Source organism: Artemia franciscana, chromosome 2 (assembly GCF_032884065.1).
Source record: "Artemia franciscana chromosome 2, ASM3288406v1, whole genome shotgun sequence".
Lineage (NCBI taxonomy): Eukaryota > Metazoa > Arthropoda > Branchiopoda > Anostraca > Artemiidae > Artemia > Artemia franciscana.
The window spans coordinates 1332992-1349408 of NC_088864.1; the positions used below are offsets into that span (position 1 = coordinate 1332992).

The following is a 16417-nucleotide window of genomic DNA, read 5'->3' on the forward strand; positions in this document are numbered from 1 at the left end:
GTCTTATGATGTAACTATTTGTATCAAAATTCTATTTTTTAGAGTTTTGAATACTTTGGAGCCGGGTCGGTCCTTACCACAGTTCGTTACCACGAACTGTTTGACAGTGACCACGTCAAAGAAGTGAAAATAACTTAACCCTAATGAAATATACCAAATTATGATGAAAATGTAATACCTAGTAACAAAATTATGGAAACTACAAAAGAGAACTATGGAAAGCAGGCCGCCCAAAACGTTTTACATTAAATACCTAACTTAACCACGTCTGTATATTAAATATTTAGTAAAATTATATCTGCATAGATATCGGTTCATCTCCCTCAGGCCAAGCTCATTATTTCCGAGTGGACACAGAAAACCATTTTCATTATAGATCAAGAACAATGTATGGTTGCTATGACACGTAAGTACCCACTTTATATTGGTTTACCCGGTAACTATGGTCGTATCCAGGGGGTACCTGGTTTGACCCTCTTCCCTCCCCCCCCCAAAAAAAATGTTTTCTTTAGTTCCTGGAAAAGTAACAGATATCCATATAAATAAATTTTTGTCGCGTTTTTAAAGCTTTTTCAACCCCTCCTCCTGAACAAAAGATTTAAACCGTCGTCTACAATTTAAATAGAAAGTCTTTTCGCTTTCATTGATTTTACGTTATTGCTTTAGATCTCCTCCAAACAAGATTATCAAAAAACTTTTCGGGAGCTATGAAGCTTTGACCAATCATTCAAAACTAAGCAACAACAATAACAAAAAACACCGTAGAAAAGCTAATTTCAAAGTTTGTTCGTGATTCAGAGTTACATAACTTGTTGCTCAACTCTCAACAGTCAACATACCTGTGGGCCAAATAATTCCAAGAATCTATTAGCAAGTTACTCTAATTGGTTACGTCACGCCTGGATTGTAATCATAGTGTGCTGAAAATGGGAGTACATTGGCCTTAAAAATTGAATTGTTCCTTGTTTAAAACTGACATTTTTTTTGTAGTGATTTCGAAATATTTGGTTAACTTCAGTTTCTCAATTTAATGGTTTGATGATCAGTTACACCATTTACTGCTTGATTTTGGGTTCAAATGGACCTATTATTAATAAAAAATAACCCTTATAGGCAAAGAATGTTGTCTATTTGCAGGTTATTTCATAAACTAGTGCAGAATGTTAGGTAACAGAAGACTAAGAGAAGCTTTTTGGCGATGACCTCTGCTGGGAGTTCACCGCGCCAGTACGCCGGACAAAATACACCTCTAGGTGTTCCCGGAGGGGAGTTCCCTTCTATTGGCAGTTTAGATTTCATTCAACAGATTTCATTTAGTCTTCGATTGGTGTTTAGTGAGAAAGCTCGTTTCTTATCTGCGATATTTTTGGCACAAAACCTTATTTGCTCTTGATTAGAACGCTGGGAACACGTTTATCTAAGAAAAAGTTTTTGTTGGAAAGGAATGGACACAAAAGGATATAACATATCTTTCTTGACATTGTCAAGTTTAATAATTAATCCAGTCATTGTAATTGCAGGTTTCTTTGTGTTGATCAGGAATTTGGCTTCAATGTAAGTTTGAATCTGATTGCTCTCTTATTTTTATTAGACAAATAAATTATATTATTTCTACGTTCGAAGTCAGAGCGTTAGCGCTGCGTGAGAAAAGACCCATGGACCTTTTATGAGTTTTTTTCCCGTCGCCACTTTTTTTCTAAGGGATGTTCGTAGAAACGTTGGTGGGGGTTCATTTCATTGGAATTTGAAAGTTCTAGTGCTCTTTTTAAGAGTCGAGTGATTTGAGAACAAGCAGTTCCCATCCCTGCTTTTTTTACCACACGCCCCCTTCCACAACCCCTTAAGACACAAGAACAATATTTTGATATTGTCATTTTGCTTAGAATGGTGGAATGATCCAGTAAACATGCCTCTGGGATAGCGTAGCCCCCACAGCCCTGGGAAAAGGGGTCGTTAACTATGCAAACTGCCAGTGCCAGAGTTGTTTACAGATAGGCTTAAAGCTGAAAAAGGACAGATACTTGAACTTGAGGGTCCAGTTGCTCAAAACTTTCAGTGTTTGATCTCTTGGTCAGAAGAATCACGCATTTTGTTATGGGGGAGGGGCATATAAGGTCCGGAAAAGGGCTGGATTTCACGCATTTTGTTATGGGGAGAGGGGCATATGAGGTCTAGAAACGGGCCGGATGGTGTGTGTGTGTGTGCCTTATGCGCAGCCTTTCTCGTCGCTTATTTTTATTGTTTTGGATGGTTGGCAACATTTTTTTCATTTAATGATTTTTCGTTGTTTTTTTTTTCTCTTTAAAATGTGATTGTGATCTGTGTATTGTATCCGGATTGCAGCGGTAGCTAGCAATGCAGTAAGAGACGATCACGTTCAATAGTAAAAAATGAAATAGGTCATAATTCCTAAAACTAGAATCAGATTAAAACACAAAGTACACTGTTAGAACTGCCTTGTCCGAAACCTCACATATAGGAAACTTATAGTCCCCTGGCTTGAATATAAGGGTATTAAAATCACCTTTTTGATTTGGGAAAATTATGTAGAGAAAAGAGTTATTTTATGAATTATGAATTATGTCATGCTATATTGCTGTTTGAGTTTTTTTTTCTATAAGTAAATCTTATCTGTCTATCTATCTATCTACACTAGATATGTATTGTTTTTTTTTCTTTGCTCTCAGTAAGTAATTGGCTATTGTTCTTTGAGTATGTGATCCGTATATGATCCCCAAATTCACAGACCGAGAAGCCTTTGGGGGGATTAGCAGAGCGTATTATTTCATATATTGATAATGAATAAATCTTGTCTTGAAACTTACAGGTTTCAACCCAAAGGCCAAGAGAAACATAATGTCCAAAAATATGTTTTGGGGGTAGGTCCCCCCACTTTTTGCGGTAGGACTGGCTGTAGAAACCAGCCCTAGATGGTACTCATTGAAATTTGAAGCGAATCTGAAAGTTCTATTGCCCTTCTTAAGGGCTAAAAGTAATAGTACGGTAACCAGCACTACCCTCCCCCACGCCCTTTTCTACTCTCCATGCCCCTTGATGCTGGATGCAAATTTCGAAACATTGATTTTGTCCCGAAACGTCCAAACATCAAATAAATGTGTCTCGAGGGTTAAAATCACCCCACAGCCCCAGAAGCAATGGTTTCAAATTATGCAAACCATTTTTCACAAATAGGTTTTAGCTAAAAAGATTGCCAATGTTGGTCTTGGTTGTCCAATCAGCTAGGAGCTCTTAGGGATCTTCCTTTAGGTCAAGATTTCCAGAGTTTCCAAAAGGGTATACATAGGAAACTATACGGGTACCTGAGTAAATAAAAAAAACGGTGTGTAAAACAGAGTTTTCAAATTTTTCACAGTATTCGGTGAATGGCTTGAGGGATCGAGTTTAAACTTTCAAGGAGTATCGGGGAGGGCTAAATGGACCTAAAATTTGAACTTTAAGAGGGGACATAGGTAAATAGAATCCACTATGTGTATCAAGGCTGTATCCAGGGGGATCATTGGGTTTGAACCCCCCTAACCCCACCCCCAGTTTATGTTCGACTCGCAAAGACGTAACAAAAACGTATGTAAGCACATTTTTATACGTTTTCTGGTTTTTATTTTATCGCCCTCCCTGAAACAAATCCTGGATGCGCCCTTAATGCGTATTCAAATCATCAAAACGTTTAGGCATTGCGGGAGAAGAAAGGGGGAAGTGTGGTGCAAGGCGAATTCAATTTTTGATTAAGTTCACCATTGAACTTGAAAATAACTGCAATTTACCCTTCTTAGATGTCCTCATTACAAAACGAGAAACTAGGTTGGACTTGAGTGTGTATAGAAAGCCAACTCATAGTGATAGATATCTGAGATATGACTCCTATAACCACCCTATAGTTAAAAATTCTGTAGTCTATTCGTTGGTTGATAGAGCATTTCTGGTGTGCTCCTCTGATTTTGAGCTGAAGGCTGAACTTGATTATATAAGAGATGTTCTGATAGGTAACGGATACCCCCGAAAAGTCATTGACAAGGTTATTTTCAGGAGAAAGATGAGTGGAATTACCAAGAATTTCGCTCCTAAGATTGAAGATGATAAACCCTTTTTGTCATTACCTTATATCAAGGGCATTACTGACATTTTAAGTTCCAAACTCACTAAACTTGGCTTTAAGGTGTTTTTTCCGTCTGGAAAGACTATTTCCTCCTTCTTGAACAAAGGCAAGGATAAGATTACTTCAGATCCACCAGGGGTATATGAGATTCCTTGCAGTTGTGGTGATACCTATATAGGTCGTACCATGAGACCTCTACATCACCGATTAAAAGAACATGCTGATTCCATTGATGCCTGCCTTAAAAAGACAAAGCTAAAGGAGGAAGATAATTTCTCTGCATTGGCCCATCATATCTTTGAAAACCCTTCCCACTCCATTAAGTTTGACCAAGCCCAACTTATTGCTATTGTCCCACAACTCTTAAAGCAGAAAATCAGAGAAGCTTTGGAAATTGCTAAAAATAAACCAGCCATCAATAAAGACAATGGTGAGTTTCATATTAGCGAAATTTGGGAACCAATCACCCATAAATTGAAAACTCACAAAAGACTCCACCCCTTTCCTAAAGGCCCAACCTCTTTAAGATCCACCAGGACAGCAGCCATCAACGCCTCTACCAAAATTCGGGCCATGGCACAACAATAACTCCAGGTTCGGCTCATAATTAGTGTTGTTCAGTGTTTTTAGTTTTATTTATTTAGTGATTTTACTTTCCGGCAAGAAATTTGAATTAACCTGATGATGACAGGCACAGGTCCTGTCGAAATTATCGTTAGAAGAAAAATCAGTCACCTGACATCCATAGCTTAGGTAAGCTTATTACCTTCTATCATCATTATGTGTCTGATAGAGCAAAATGTTTCTGCGCTATAGGCTCCAGTGGGACTTACACCCCTGTAATCTACGCACGGTTAAGAAGTGAGGTAAATACAATAACGCTATGCACATCTTGGTTACCAAAATACTATATCTACAATATCTCTGGAACAGCTTGGGAAATGGGGTTGAAACTTTCAGGTAGTGTTGAGAAAGGAATGGAAAGGGACACGAGGACCTAAATTTATGTTTGGAGGGAAGGGCTAAATATTTTTTGTCTCTGTTCTACCTAAGCATTTTTGTACTATGAGCCTGTATGAGACCTAAAATCGATTCGAAGTTAAGTGGCAAGGTAGGTTAAAAGCCTATATGTTGCCAGGTTTTTGAAGCAGCATATCTGCAACATTTTTGGAACGGATTAGGAGATTAAAGTGGAAATTTCAGGGAATATTTTTGGTTGGAGGGGGGGTTGTATGAGTTATGAATTTCTGCTTTAAAGAGGAGACAGAAAAGGGGTAAATTATATCTTAAGTCTGTCTTAAATTTTTGGCCCTTTATGCCACTGTTGTACAAGAATGTGTTGGAACTGAAGTAACCAAATATAGAAATAACCCCCTCCTATATTTGTAAATCGGAAGAAACTACATGTACCACGGTTAACAGGCCCCCCGCCTCAAGACATTGTCCCCTTCCCCTAGGGTATGAAAAATACTTTTGTCAGTATTATTACTGAAAAAAAAAGCTTTCTTTTTGTATTTTCATTGAAGCAATACCTTCTTTTAGTATTTTCATTCAAAACCTACAAAATCGTCGAAGATAGATTTTGCAAATACATTTTGTCGTCTCCCGTGCATTTTTGTCAATTGGCTTATAACTTGGTTGAAAAGCGAATCTTCGTGGTGTTGTTGGAGTCAGTTGGACTTCAAATTTCAGCTTGTGCAAGGGGACAGAATGTAATCTAAAGACGCTATGTGTATCAAATAGACTATCAAATAACATCAACTATCTAACCGAAATAGCATATCAGAAGTATCTTAGAAACAGCTTGGAAGATGCAGTTGAAGCTTTCTGGTAGTGTGTGAAAGAAGGGCACGAGGAGTTCAAATTTTTTGTTAGGGGGAGGGGGTGTTAAACAGCTAGGTCTCCGATCAACTTAAACGTTTTTGAGTTATAATACGCTATTGGAATTAAAAAAAATCCATGTCTAAATAGCAAGACGCTATTTGGTACCTGGTTGTCAAAATAGCGTACCTGTAATATGTAAGGAATGGCTTGAGGTTTCAAGCGCGATTGGGGTACTGGGCTTGTAGATCAAAATGAAACTTTCAGAGAGTGCTGAGGAGGGGGAAAAGTATACATTGCATCTTGACTTGGGGGAAGGAGAGGTCTAAATATTTTGATAAATCTGTTTAACAATTTTGGCATTACGAACTTTTTTTTTGAATAGAATCAATTCCAGTGAAATATCGATTTATTCCGAAAGGAACCAGGTGAATGAAACAGCGTATCTGCATCACAGGAAAAGCTTGGGTATGAATTTTCTGTTTTCAGGAGGTGATGGAAAATCGTGTGATTTCGTAAAGATTCTATGACATTTAGGGGTTGTTTCCTCCTTTATCGGATATAGGCAAATTTTCTCATGCTCGTAATTTTTGATGGGTAAGACTAAACTTGATGAAACTTATCAAACAGTTCGTGGTAACGAACTATAGTAAGCAGCGACCCGGCTCAATAATAACCGAAACTCTATAAAACGGAATTGTGATACTAATCGTTACATCAAAAGAATTACATTTTAATGCTGATTTTAAATATATAAGCTTCATCAAGTTTAGTCATATCCATCAAAAGTTACGAGCCTGAGAATATTTGTCTTATTTTAGAAAATAAGGGATAAACACCCCCTGAAAGTCATAGAATCTTAACGAAAATCACACCATCGGACTCAGCGTATAAGAGAATCCTACTGTAGAAGTTTCAAACTCCTATCTGCAAAAATGTGTAATTTGTATTTTTTTTTTTTTTGCCAGAAGACAGATCACGGATACGTGTTTATTTTATTTTTTTTCCTAGGTGTGATCGTATCGACCCAGTGGTCCTAGAATGTCGCAAGAGGGCTCATTATAATGGATATTACAAGTTCTAGTGCCCTTTTCAAGTGACAAAAAATGGAGGACACCTAGGCCCCCTTCCACGCACATTTTTCCCCTAAGTCACCAGATCAGAATTTTGAGATAGCCATTCTGTTCAACTTGGTCGAAAACCTAATAACTATGTCTTTGGGGACGACTTAATCCCCCACAGTCCCCGGGAGAGGAGCTGCATGTTTCAAACTTTGACCATTGTTTACATATAGTAATGTTTATTATGAAGTGTACAGACGTTTTCAGGGGGACATTTTCGCGTTGGGCCGGGGTGGGTTGGGGGGAGGGGTGGGGGTTATATGGGAGGATATTTCCCTGGAGGAATTTATCATGAGGGAAGAGAATTTCCATGAAGGGAGCGCAGGATTTTCTAGCATTATTTAAAACAAAAATAATAATGAGAAAATAAAAAGAAAAAATTTCACCTGGAAGTAATGAGTTGCATTAAAACTGAAAACGAAAATAAAATATTACGTAAATAAGGGGGTTCGTCTCCTCTGCAATGCCTTGCTTTTTATGCTAAAGTATTTTTAGTAATTTTAACTATTTATTCAATGGTCTTTGTGATTCAGGGTCATTCTTAAAGATTTGGGATAAAATTCAAGCTTTAGTGTAAAGAGCGAGGTACTGACGAGGGGGCAAACCCCCTCATATAAGCAATAAAAATACACAAATATAGAAGTTTGTTACGTAAGTTAATTCGTAAGGTACGTATGTATATTACTAACAAAAACGTTCGTACAAAAAATAAAAAAATATAATTCAAGCTTTAGTGTAAAGAGCGTGGTATTGACGAGGGGGCAAACCCCCTCATATACGTAATAAAAATACGCAAATATAGAAGTTCGTTACGTAAGTTAATTCGTAAGGTACGTATGTTTATTACTAACAAAAACGTTCGTACAATAAATAAAAAAATCTAGTTGCATTTTTAAGTAACCAAAAATTGGAGGGCAACTAGGCCTCCTTCCCCTTTTTTTTATCATAATCGTCCGGTCAAAACTATGAAAAAGCCATTTAGCAAAAAAAATGGACATGCAAATTTTGTTTTAATTATTTGTGGGCGGTGAACCAAAATCTAAACATGCATTAATTCAAAAACGTTTAGAAATTAAATTTATAAAAAAAACAATTTTTTTAACTGCAAGTAAGGAGCGATATTAAAGCTTAAAACAAGCAGAAATTATTCCGTACATGAAAGAAGTTTTCCCTCCGCAACGCCTCGCTCTTTACGCTAAAGTTTTTTTTTATTGTTTTAAAAAGTAGAGTTGTGACAGTAAAACTTTAGCGTAAAGAGCGGGATGTTGTGGAGGGTAAACCCCCTTTCATATACGGGATTATTTCTGTTCGTTTTAAGTCTGAATGTCTAGTCTTACTTGCAGTTAAAACAAACTTGTTTTTCTTATTTAATGTATTTAAAATCAGCTTACAAATCGGATTTTTTATATATTTCTATTGGTATCAAAATTCCGTTTTTTAGAGTTTCGGTTAGTATTGAGCTGGGTCGCTCCTTACTTACAATTCGTTACCACGAACTGTTTGGTTATTACAACCTTTTTTTGTGACTCTGAAAAAAGAAAATGGACATCGACTATTTTATTTGAAATCTTCGTTGCATCTACCGCCTTTCCTAATAATTTTACCAAGGTAAGGCTATGCACTTGATCGATAATCTCATTACCTAACACCACATCTTCGCCCTCATTTACTCCTTGTCTAAGCGGCGTAGTCTTCTTAAGTTTTATTTTCAAACCTATTGTTGGACATCGATATCTTAAAATCTCCAAAAATTCATTCATTTTGCTAATATTTGTATCTACAATGCTCACTTTATCTGCATTTTTTGGTATAAGAGAGTTTTTTCCTCCCTTTCGATTTCATTTTCTCCCTTCGCAAAAGTGGTGATGCGTAGGTCTGAGACCATCAACATAATAAAAAAGGGGAATAGGACACAACCATGCTTAGCTCCTTTTTCGAAATCAACTTCTCCCCTCGTACTCGACCCCAACCTCAACAATATTACTCTCGTACATAGCACTGATCTCTTCTTACTTGATGCCAAACAGTTCGTGGTAACAAACTTCAGTTCGTAAGGAGTGGAACGGACTAATAGTGACCGATAGTGTAAAAAACCAAATTTTGATTTCGATATGCATAGCTTATTAAAAGAATCAGATTTTTATCTTGATTCTGAGTAAATAAAATTATTAAGTTTGACGTTACGAATTAAAAGCTCTGATAAAATTTGTTTTTTTTCGAAAAAGGGACAAAACAATCCCAAAAAGGGTAAGTGATCCCAATGAACATCAGACCAACCAATTCAGCATATCAGTAAATTCTCTGGTATTGTTTTTAAGCATCTATTTACAAAAACGGGAAATTCGCATTTTCTCGAAATTCAAGATGACGGATGCGGGTTTTAATTTTTGTTTGTTGTTATTTTTTTTTTTTTCAGGGTGGCAGTTTCGGACTAATGATCCTAAAAATCACTGAAAGGCTAATTCGGACGTGAATTAAATAGTGTAGTGCCTTTTGTGAGTGCTAAAAATTTCTACCACAGCAAAATCGTATTTTCTCCTATTTTGTGGTGAAGACTAATGATTTTGGCCCAAAAGGTGCCACAAAGTTATCGAGGGAAAAATATTGAAAAAATAAGAGATGAGTAATTCATTTAAATGATCAAACAATTACATTTTGATCCTCCCAGTTTTAGAGGCCGCGCAATGACACGTTCATCCCTTAAGATATACGAAGTCCATAAAAATAAACGGTTCATTTACTCATTATTTTAAAGCTTCATTTAACTAAGCCAATTTGTTTTAGGAATGTAAAATTATGCACAGGGATATGTAATTGCACATTACTATTACTACTACTAATATCTCACTGCGGCACCAAGCCGCATGAGGCCAATACAGCTAGGCACGCTCATCCCCGATCTGAATCTATTTAAAACCTCCCTCTTTTACCCTCCCTAGAAGTTTCCATTTACCTTGAATCTTTCCTCGTGACATCCTCCCACCCCACTTGAGGATAACCCGCTTTTCGTTTTGCCCTAGACAGTTGGCCGACAAAGACAATCTTCGAAAACCAGTCACCCCACAGAACATATCCTAGCCATCTCATCCTTTCTCTCATTATAGCCCTAAAAAGTGGGATCGAACCACACCTTTTAATAGCTTACTATTTGAGATATGGTCAGCCAGTCGGGTACCTAAAACAATCCTTAGGTAATTTCTCTGGAAAATATTTAGCAACTCCTCTTCCGTTTTCCGGATCGCCCAGCTTCAGAGCCATGCTTGACCACGGTCATTGCTGTATCTTCCAATATTCTAATCCTGGTTCACAGACTTATCTTCTGTTTTTTCTAAACTTTTTTCGGCTGTGGAAAAGAAACCTGGGCTTTGGCTATTCTACTTTTAACGTCTTCACTGCACCCAATGTCTTTATTAATGATACTACCAAGGCAATCAAAACTGTCCACTTGATCGATGCTCTCGTTACCCAGCATTACCTCTTCACCTTTACTTATTCTTAGTCTTCTTGACATTAATTTTCAACCTATTCTTGAACCGTGAACTCACAAAAAACATCTAAAGTTCATTCATTTTGCTCACACTCTCTTCTAGGATGCTTAAATCATCAGCATAATCGAAGTCCAAGAAAGTTTTTCTTTCCCATTTAATTTCGTATTCTCCCATTGCCTTTCCTCTGCTCTTTAGGACTAAGTCCATAAAAATGATCCATTATTAATGGGGATAAAACCCAGCTTAACTACTGACTTAATAATAAATACTGACTTAATAAAGAGCGATGTGGGTACAATGTACTATTTATTTTTTGTTTAGACATACACTGCGTATCGACGGAGTTGTTATAGAAGCTTCAAAAAGGGTTCGTTCGATTGGAAAGTGAAAGGATTAGTGCCCATTTTAATAGTCAACAGTCTTTGGAGGGCAACTAACACCCCTCTCACACCCACCATTTCCCCCGACACATTCAATCAAAATTTTTACATAGCCATTTTGTTCAACGTAGTTGAAAGATTCAGAAATTATATTCTGGAGGATAACAACACCCCTAGAGCCATCAGGGCAAGGATTGTAAGCTATGGCCTGGGGGCATATAAGGCTTATATAGAAAGGGTGATTGTGTAATCTTCGGAAGGGGCTCACTGGATTGCTAATCAGAAGTTTTAGTGCCCTTTTTGACATTCAGGGTGATCGGAGGGTGGTACCCCTACATCTTATATTTTCCCGAAATGTATCTGATAGGAATTTTGAGATGACCATTTGTTGTCATAGAAACTTCGAAAAATTATGTTTTCCTATTACATCTATCTTCTGCAGTGTCAAATTTTTAACTCTCCAGTTTAGTATCCAACTATCCCTGGGAAATTTCTCTCAAATTCTCATCCTGGAGTCTACCAACGTCATAACTTCCCAGAAGGTAGTTATCCTTCCGAAATTTCAGCTTTGAACTAATCCTGTCCCATCCTCAACACCTTGCTCTTTACTCTTATGTTTTAATTTTGTTTTAATTCAGTAAGAATGACTCCTAAAAGACAACATCGTTTAATTAGAGCAACAAGAACCTTTTTTAAAAGTACTAAAATACTTTAGTGTAAAAAGTGAGGTGTTGAGGAGGGGGCAACCCCCTTCATATACATAATAATTGATGTTCGCTTTAAGTTTTAATGTTGCTCCTTACTCTCTGTCAAAAAAATTTTTTGTTTAAATTTGATAATCTGTAAGACCGAGGACCCGAAGGGTCTGATAAATAAGGTATTTGTCAGTTATTAATTCAAAAGTGAAAATTGGGTCAACGCCTCCTCTCTCCTTCTTAAAACCACCCTCTTCTTCTTTAAGACTTTAGCAATACCTAGTATCTCCTAGTATCTAGTATCTTTAATATCTCCTAATTTAATAAGCATTATCTTGCTTAATAATTTGCTTCCTAAAAAAATCAAGCTAATGCCTCTGTATCGCACTTCTTTAATTAGGAAATCAAACTCTTTTGAAGTTTGTGCTTCTTTTCAGTTCATTGACATTTTCTTAGAAAGAGATGACTAAGTAGAGGTATGTCTTGGAAGGCTGAAAACACGTACTGAGTATCGTTTAGACATTTTGATTTAATTCAAATTCTGAGAATTTTATTCAGTTGTTTGCCAAATTTGGCAAATCTACACGAACACCATGATTAACTATGAGGAAAAGATTGTTTTTAAATTACCTTTTTGTATAATACGTCCTTGAATTGATGTTGTTCTTCTTATATTTTCAGTGTTATTCAAGTTTTTCGTTTCAACGACGATTTATGGCAGCAATGTTGGAATCAAGTCACATATCACCTCGGTAACAATGAAGTCAATTATTATGTTTTTGGTACATACTTTTCTTTTTCTATCAGTGAAAATTTATTTTTATTAAAAACGTGTGTTTTAGTTTTATTCAAACCAAATACAGAACTTAAAATTAATTTCCCTTACTGTAGTATAAAAAGGGCTATCGTTTTTAGTTTTAGGCAAAAAAAACATTGGTTAATATTAGCATAAGCTAAACAAGATAAAACATAAAAATCGCATTTGTCAGTTTCACCTTTATTCTGGGAAGGCTCTTATGTTTTCTTTTAAATAAGTGAATTGCCCCAGATTTCTACTTTGTGCAAAATGGAGATCGATGAGACAACGAGAAGTGAGTAAAAAGTCAGTTGAACGAATCACTGTCACATAAACATCGAAGTAAAACACAAGAACGATGTTAAAAGCCTCAAAGAGGATTTTTTTTTCTATTTTTCATTATTTTTCTTGGGTGTTTAAATTTCAAATTTGGAATAAACAAAGCAATGAGCTTATTAACAAGGTTTATTTGTTTTCTGTTTTCTTCACCGAAAAGTCTGATTCTATGTCTATAATAAAACATACAAAACTGGTTTTAAATACGTATTCATTTGAATAGTTTGCAAGGCGAGATTAGGACATATTTACTTTGGTGGAAGCCAGAAAAAGTATTGAACAGCTTTTGAATCATATTTTCGAATCATTTCTTTTGAATACTAAACATAAAGCATTTTCACCAATATTCGTAGCTGCGTTTCTAACTCTTTTCCCTAAGACACCATCAGCGACTTCACAAACTGTTTTCCTAAAATCATTACATCCATCTTGTGCAGTGTCAAATTTTTAACTCTCCAGTTTAGTATCCAACTATTCCTGGGAAGTTTCTCTCAAATTCTCAAATTTTGAATCGTTTCTTTTTTTTTATGATCTTCAGAGACTAAAGAAAATCATACTGGAGAAAATGACTGAGGTCAACATATATTCTTAGTTAGGAATCTTTGGAATTTTAATAAGGAACTCTGAGAGCTGAGTTTATGACTCAATTAGCTTCAAAAGCATTATCGACTTTTGGTTTGTTTCTAAGTTAAAACAGAACGCAGGTCGTACTCGTCTGGGGTGGGAGGACGTCATAAAGAAAGATTTAAAGAACACGGGAACCTCCTGGGAGGGTGTAAAAAGGGAGACTTTGAATAGATTGAGATGGAGGAGGAGCGTGTGTAGATGTGTTGGTGGCTTGGTGTTACGGAGAGTTGTTAGTTTTAGTAGTAGTAGTATCATAAGGCAAACCAAAAATATGGGTGCTTTTATTAAGGCACTCTCGTTTTTTATTTATTTAGTGTATTAGAAACAATTATGGAACATTTTACGTGTAGGTATATTAACTAACTTGTCGCCTTAATGAAGCTAAACCTTAGCAAACTTAAAATGATTCTGAATACGGATTAAAGAGCTTTTAAAACTGAATTTAGTTCAAAATTATCATCATCTTCTTAGATCAACGTTTGTTTCAAATGTGCTGGATTAAATATTTTTACAAAAAGCCCAATTTTTAAAGAAAATACAATAAAGATTAACATCGAAACAAATCCTAGGAGGGTTTGTTACATAATTCCTTTCAAAAAAGAATCCGTCAACGTTAAGAAATGTAAATGCTGGATTAAATATTTTTTACAAAAAGCCCAATTTTTACGGAAAATACAATGAAGATTAACATCGAAACAAATCCTAGGAGGGTTTGTTACATAATTCCTTTCAAAAAAGAATCCGTCAACGTTCAGAACTAGCTTCAACTAGATGATATATATATATATATATATATATATATATATATATATATATATATATATATATATATATATATATATATATATATATATATATATATATATAAGTGTAACTAATTAAATTTATTATTATTCAAACCCAACAAAACCCTTTTATGGTGACTTTTAAACCAATAAAGAGAACAGGAGTCCCAAATCTTAAAAGAAACAGAGTCAATATAGTTACAATCCACATCCATATCAACAGCCGACAAAACTCTAAACAGTTCGCTAGGGCGAAGAACACAACCACGTTATCTTGATTTCAATGCATCACTCGCCACTTGGAGTATTCTAGAAAACCATGATTGACCATTTCAATAGAAGTAATTGAGTGCAAACAAACCCATTAATAGCTTATACAAATCATTCGTTTTCAAGAGATGAACAGAACAGTCTGTATGCAATTGAATCAAGGACTTCTGTTGCGTTTTGTTAAAGATGAAAGTAAAGAAGGAAAAAAAAAACTCCATGTGGACGAGCAGCATAAAAGAAAAGGGAAAATAAGACAAAAATAGAAAAGATGTAGAATAGAAAAAGGAAAAAATCGCCTCTGTTTCTTCATTATTCCCAAATCATATGACATCTTAATGCTCGTAATATTATTATCTTTTGAGTCGTATGCATCTATCGAGGGGAGGGGATATATGAACTTTTGAAGTGAGGAGCTCCGTTATAGAGGGATAGATTGTGCCTATTGGTAAAAATAAGTAGGTGCGCACAACTTCATAAATTATAAGACATTACCATCAAACCAGCAGCAGATTTTGTTTTATCATTTGTTACTTAAGTGTTATCGAAAGTAAAATATTTAGCAAAATATATATTAATCATTATGCTAAATATGCATGTAACTTATTTCTTTAATTCTCACTTGTAGGAACAACATTTCTGACTTTTAGTATTTATTGGACAATTGGATCAGTTTACCTTCTTGCTGACGTTCTTGGACGACCAAAAGCAATTAAAGAGTTAAAAACTCAACCTGGAACAAACGAACCAGTGGATCCGGACCGCCTGAAAAAGGTTAGAACAAAGGATGAAATAACACTTTATTTCAATATCACATAAAAACTGAAGTACTAAAAATTGTCAAATCATTTCCAACCTTGAACATTAGGCCTTAGAATAAGTTTCTAGAATGTAGAGCAGTGGAACTTTCCCTTGAATATCATCAAACAAATTTCGCTTTCTTGGTATTTTTGTTTTTTTTAAACGAAAATAAACTCCCCCCTCTAGACTTGAAAAAGTGTATTTTATTCCCCCTGCCCGTCTGAAATTTTCCTGAATAGGTGCCATGATCAAACTATGACTGTCCAAAATCAAAACACAATAAGTGCATATTTTACAAACAGTGTTTGAGCTTGAGTGTTTCAGCAGGAAGTGTTTGAACACGGTATCTGTGCTTATCCCTTTCTCCGCCCCAACCCCCTGTAATGCCTGTAGACAGATCTTAACTTTGCTGTGCCTAATAGATTTAGGATTATTTAGGTAATAATCCAAAATGAGGATAATAATTGTCATTAAAACCTTCAGGATAGTAGCCTGACTGTCTTAAATATAAACTCTATAAATACATGTTTTATTGTGTTTAATTTCTACCGAAGCTAGTATTTAAGAATTCCTGAGTTTATTAATTACAAATGTAAGACGCAATCATCTGCTCAACTCCTGATTTCACCCTAAACCAACAATTACCCTTCCTTCCTATCTTAATCTCAGTAGTGTTATTCTCATGTATACCGCAGATAACTTTAATGAACTTATTTGGTACGCCCTACAAAGATATGATTTTCAAAAAGGATTTAATATCAGCTGAACTAGCTTTGTATATTATATATATAGCTCAGGACTAAAGTGCCTTGATGTTTGCTATGCTTCTTAATGATTATCCCAAGCGTAAAAATTAGTCCCGCGCGCGTTTTCCCTCCAACGGTGTAAGGTCAATGGATGGAATCCTGCAACTGAATAAACGAATTCCAAAGCACTTAATTTCATGCTCATTAATTCTGGGAGGTAAATTTTAAAACTTATATCAAACCAAAGCAACTTCGGTACTTTAACTAAAACTTTTTATTATTAGCTGAATTAAATGCCTGCCTGTAATCTTAAGACCTGACAACTAAAGAGATCTTGTGATCCAGACACCTCAGACACTTCTCAGTCATTAATCTAAGCTTGAAAATGTGGTCAAGCAATCGTTTTTTTGCAGACCCTCTCTCTCTCCTCTCTTTTCGCT

At 35.7% G+C, this 16417-nt stretch overlaps 1 protein-coding gene across 1 annotated transcript; it reads left to right on the forward strand.

The window, feature by feature from the left end:
• Nucleotides 1-1135: 1135 nt before the first annotated feature.
• Nucleotides 1136-15264, forward strand: LOC136035724 (fatty acid hydroxylase domain-containing protein 2-like). Its single transcript, XM_065717680.1, has 3 exons — nucleotides 1136-1554; nucleotides 12301-12401; nucleotides 15059-15264. The coding sequence occupies exons 1-3, from the start codon at nucleotides 1445-1447 to the stop codon at nucleotides 15247-15249; spliced, it is 402 nt and encodes a 133-aa protein (XP_065573752.1). The 5' UTR covers nucleotides 1136-1444; the 3' UTR covers nucleotides 15250-15264.
• The last annotated feature ends 1153 nt before the right edge of the window (nucleotides 15265-16417 follow it).

Bases quoted from the DNA above. Each gene is read 5' to 3' on its own strand.
- LOC136035724 (XM_065717680.1), top strand. From the start codon at position 1,445: ATGGACACAAAAGGATATAACATATCTTTCTTGACATTGTCAAGTTTA. The intron at 1,555-12,300 runs GTAAGTTTGAAT...TTATATTTTCAG, and splicing joins ATCAGGAATTTGGCTTCAAT to TGTTATTCAAGTTTTTCGTT. The intron at 12,402-15,058 runs GTACATACTTTT...TCTCACTTGTAG, and splicing joins AGTCAATTATTATGTTTTTG to GAACAACATTTCTGACTTTT.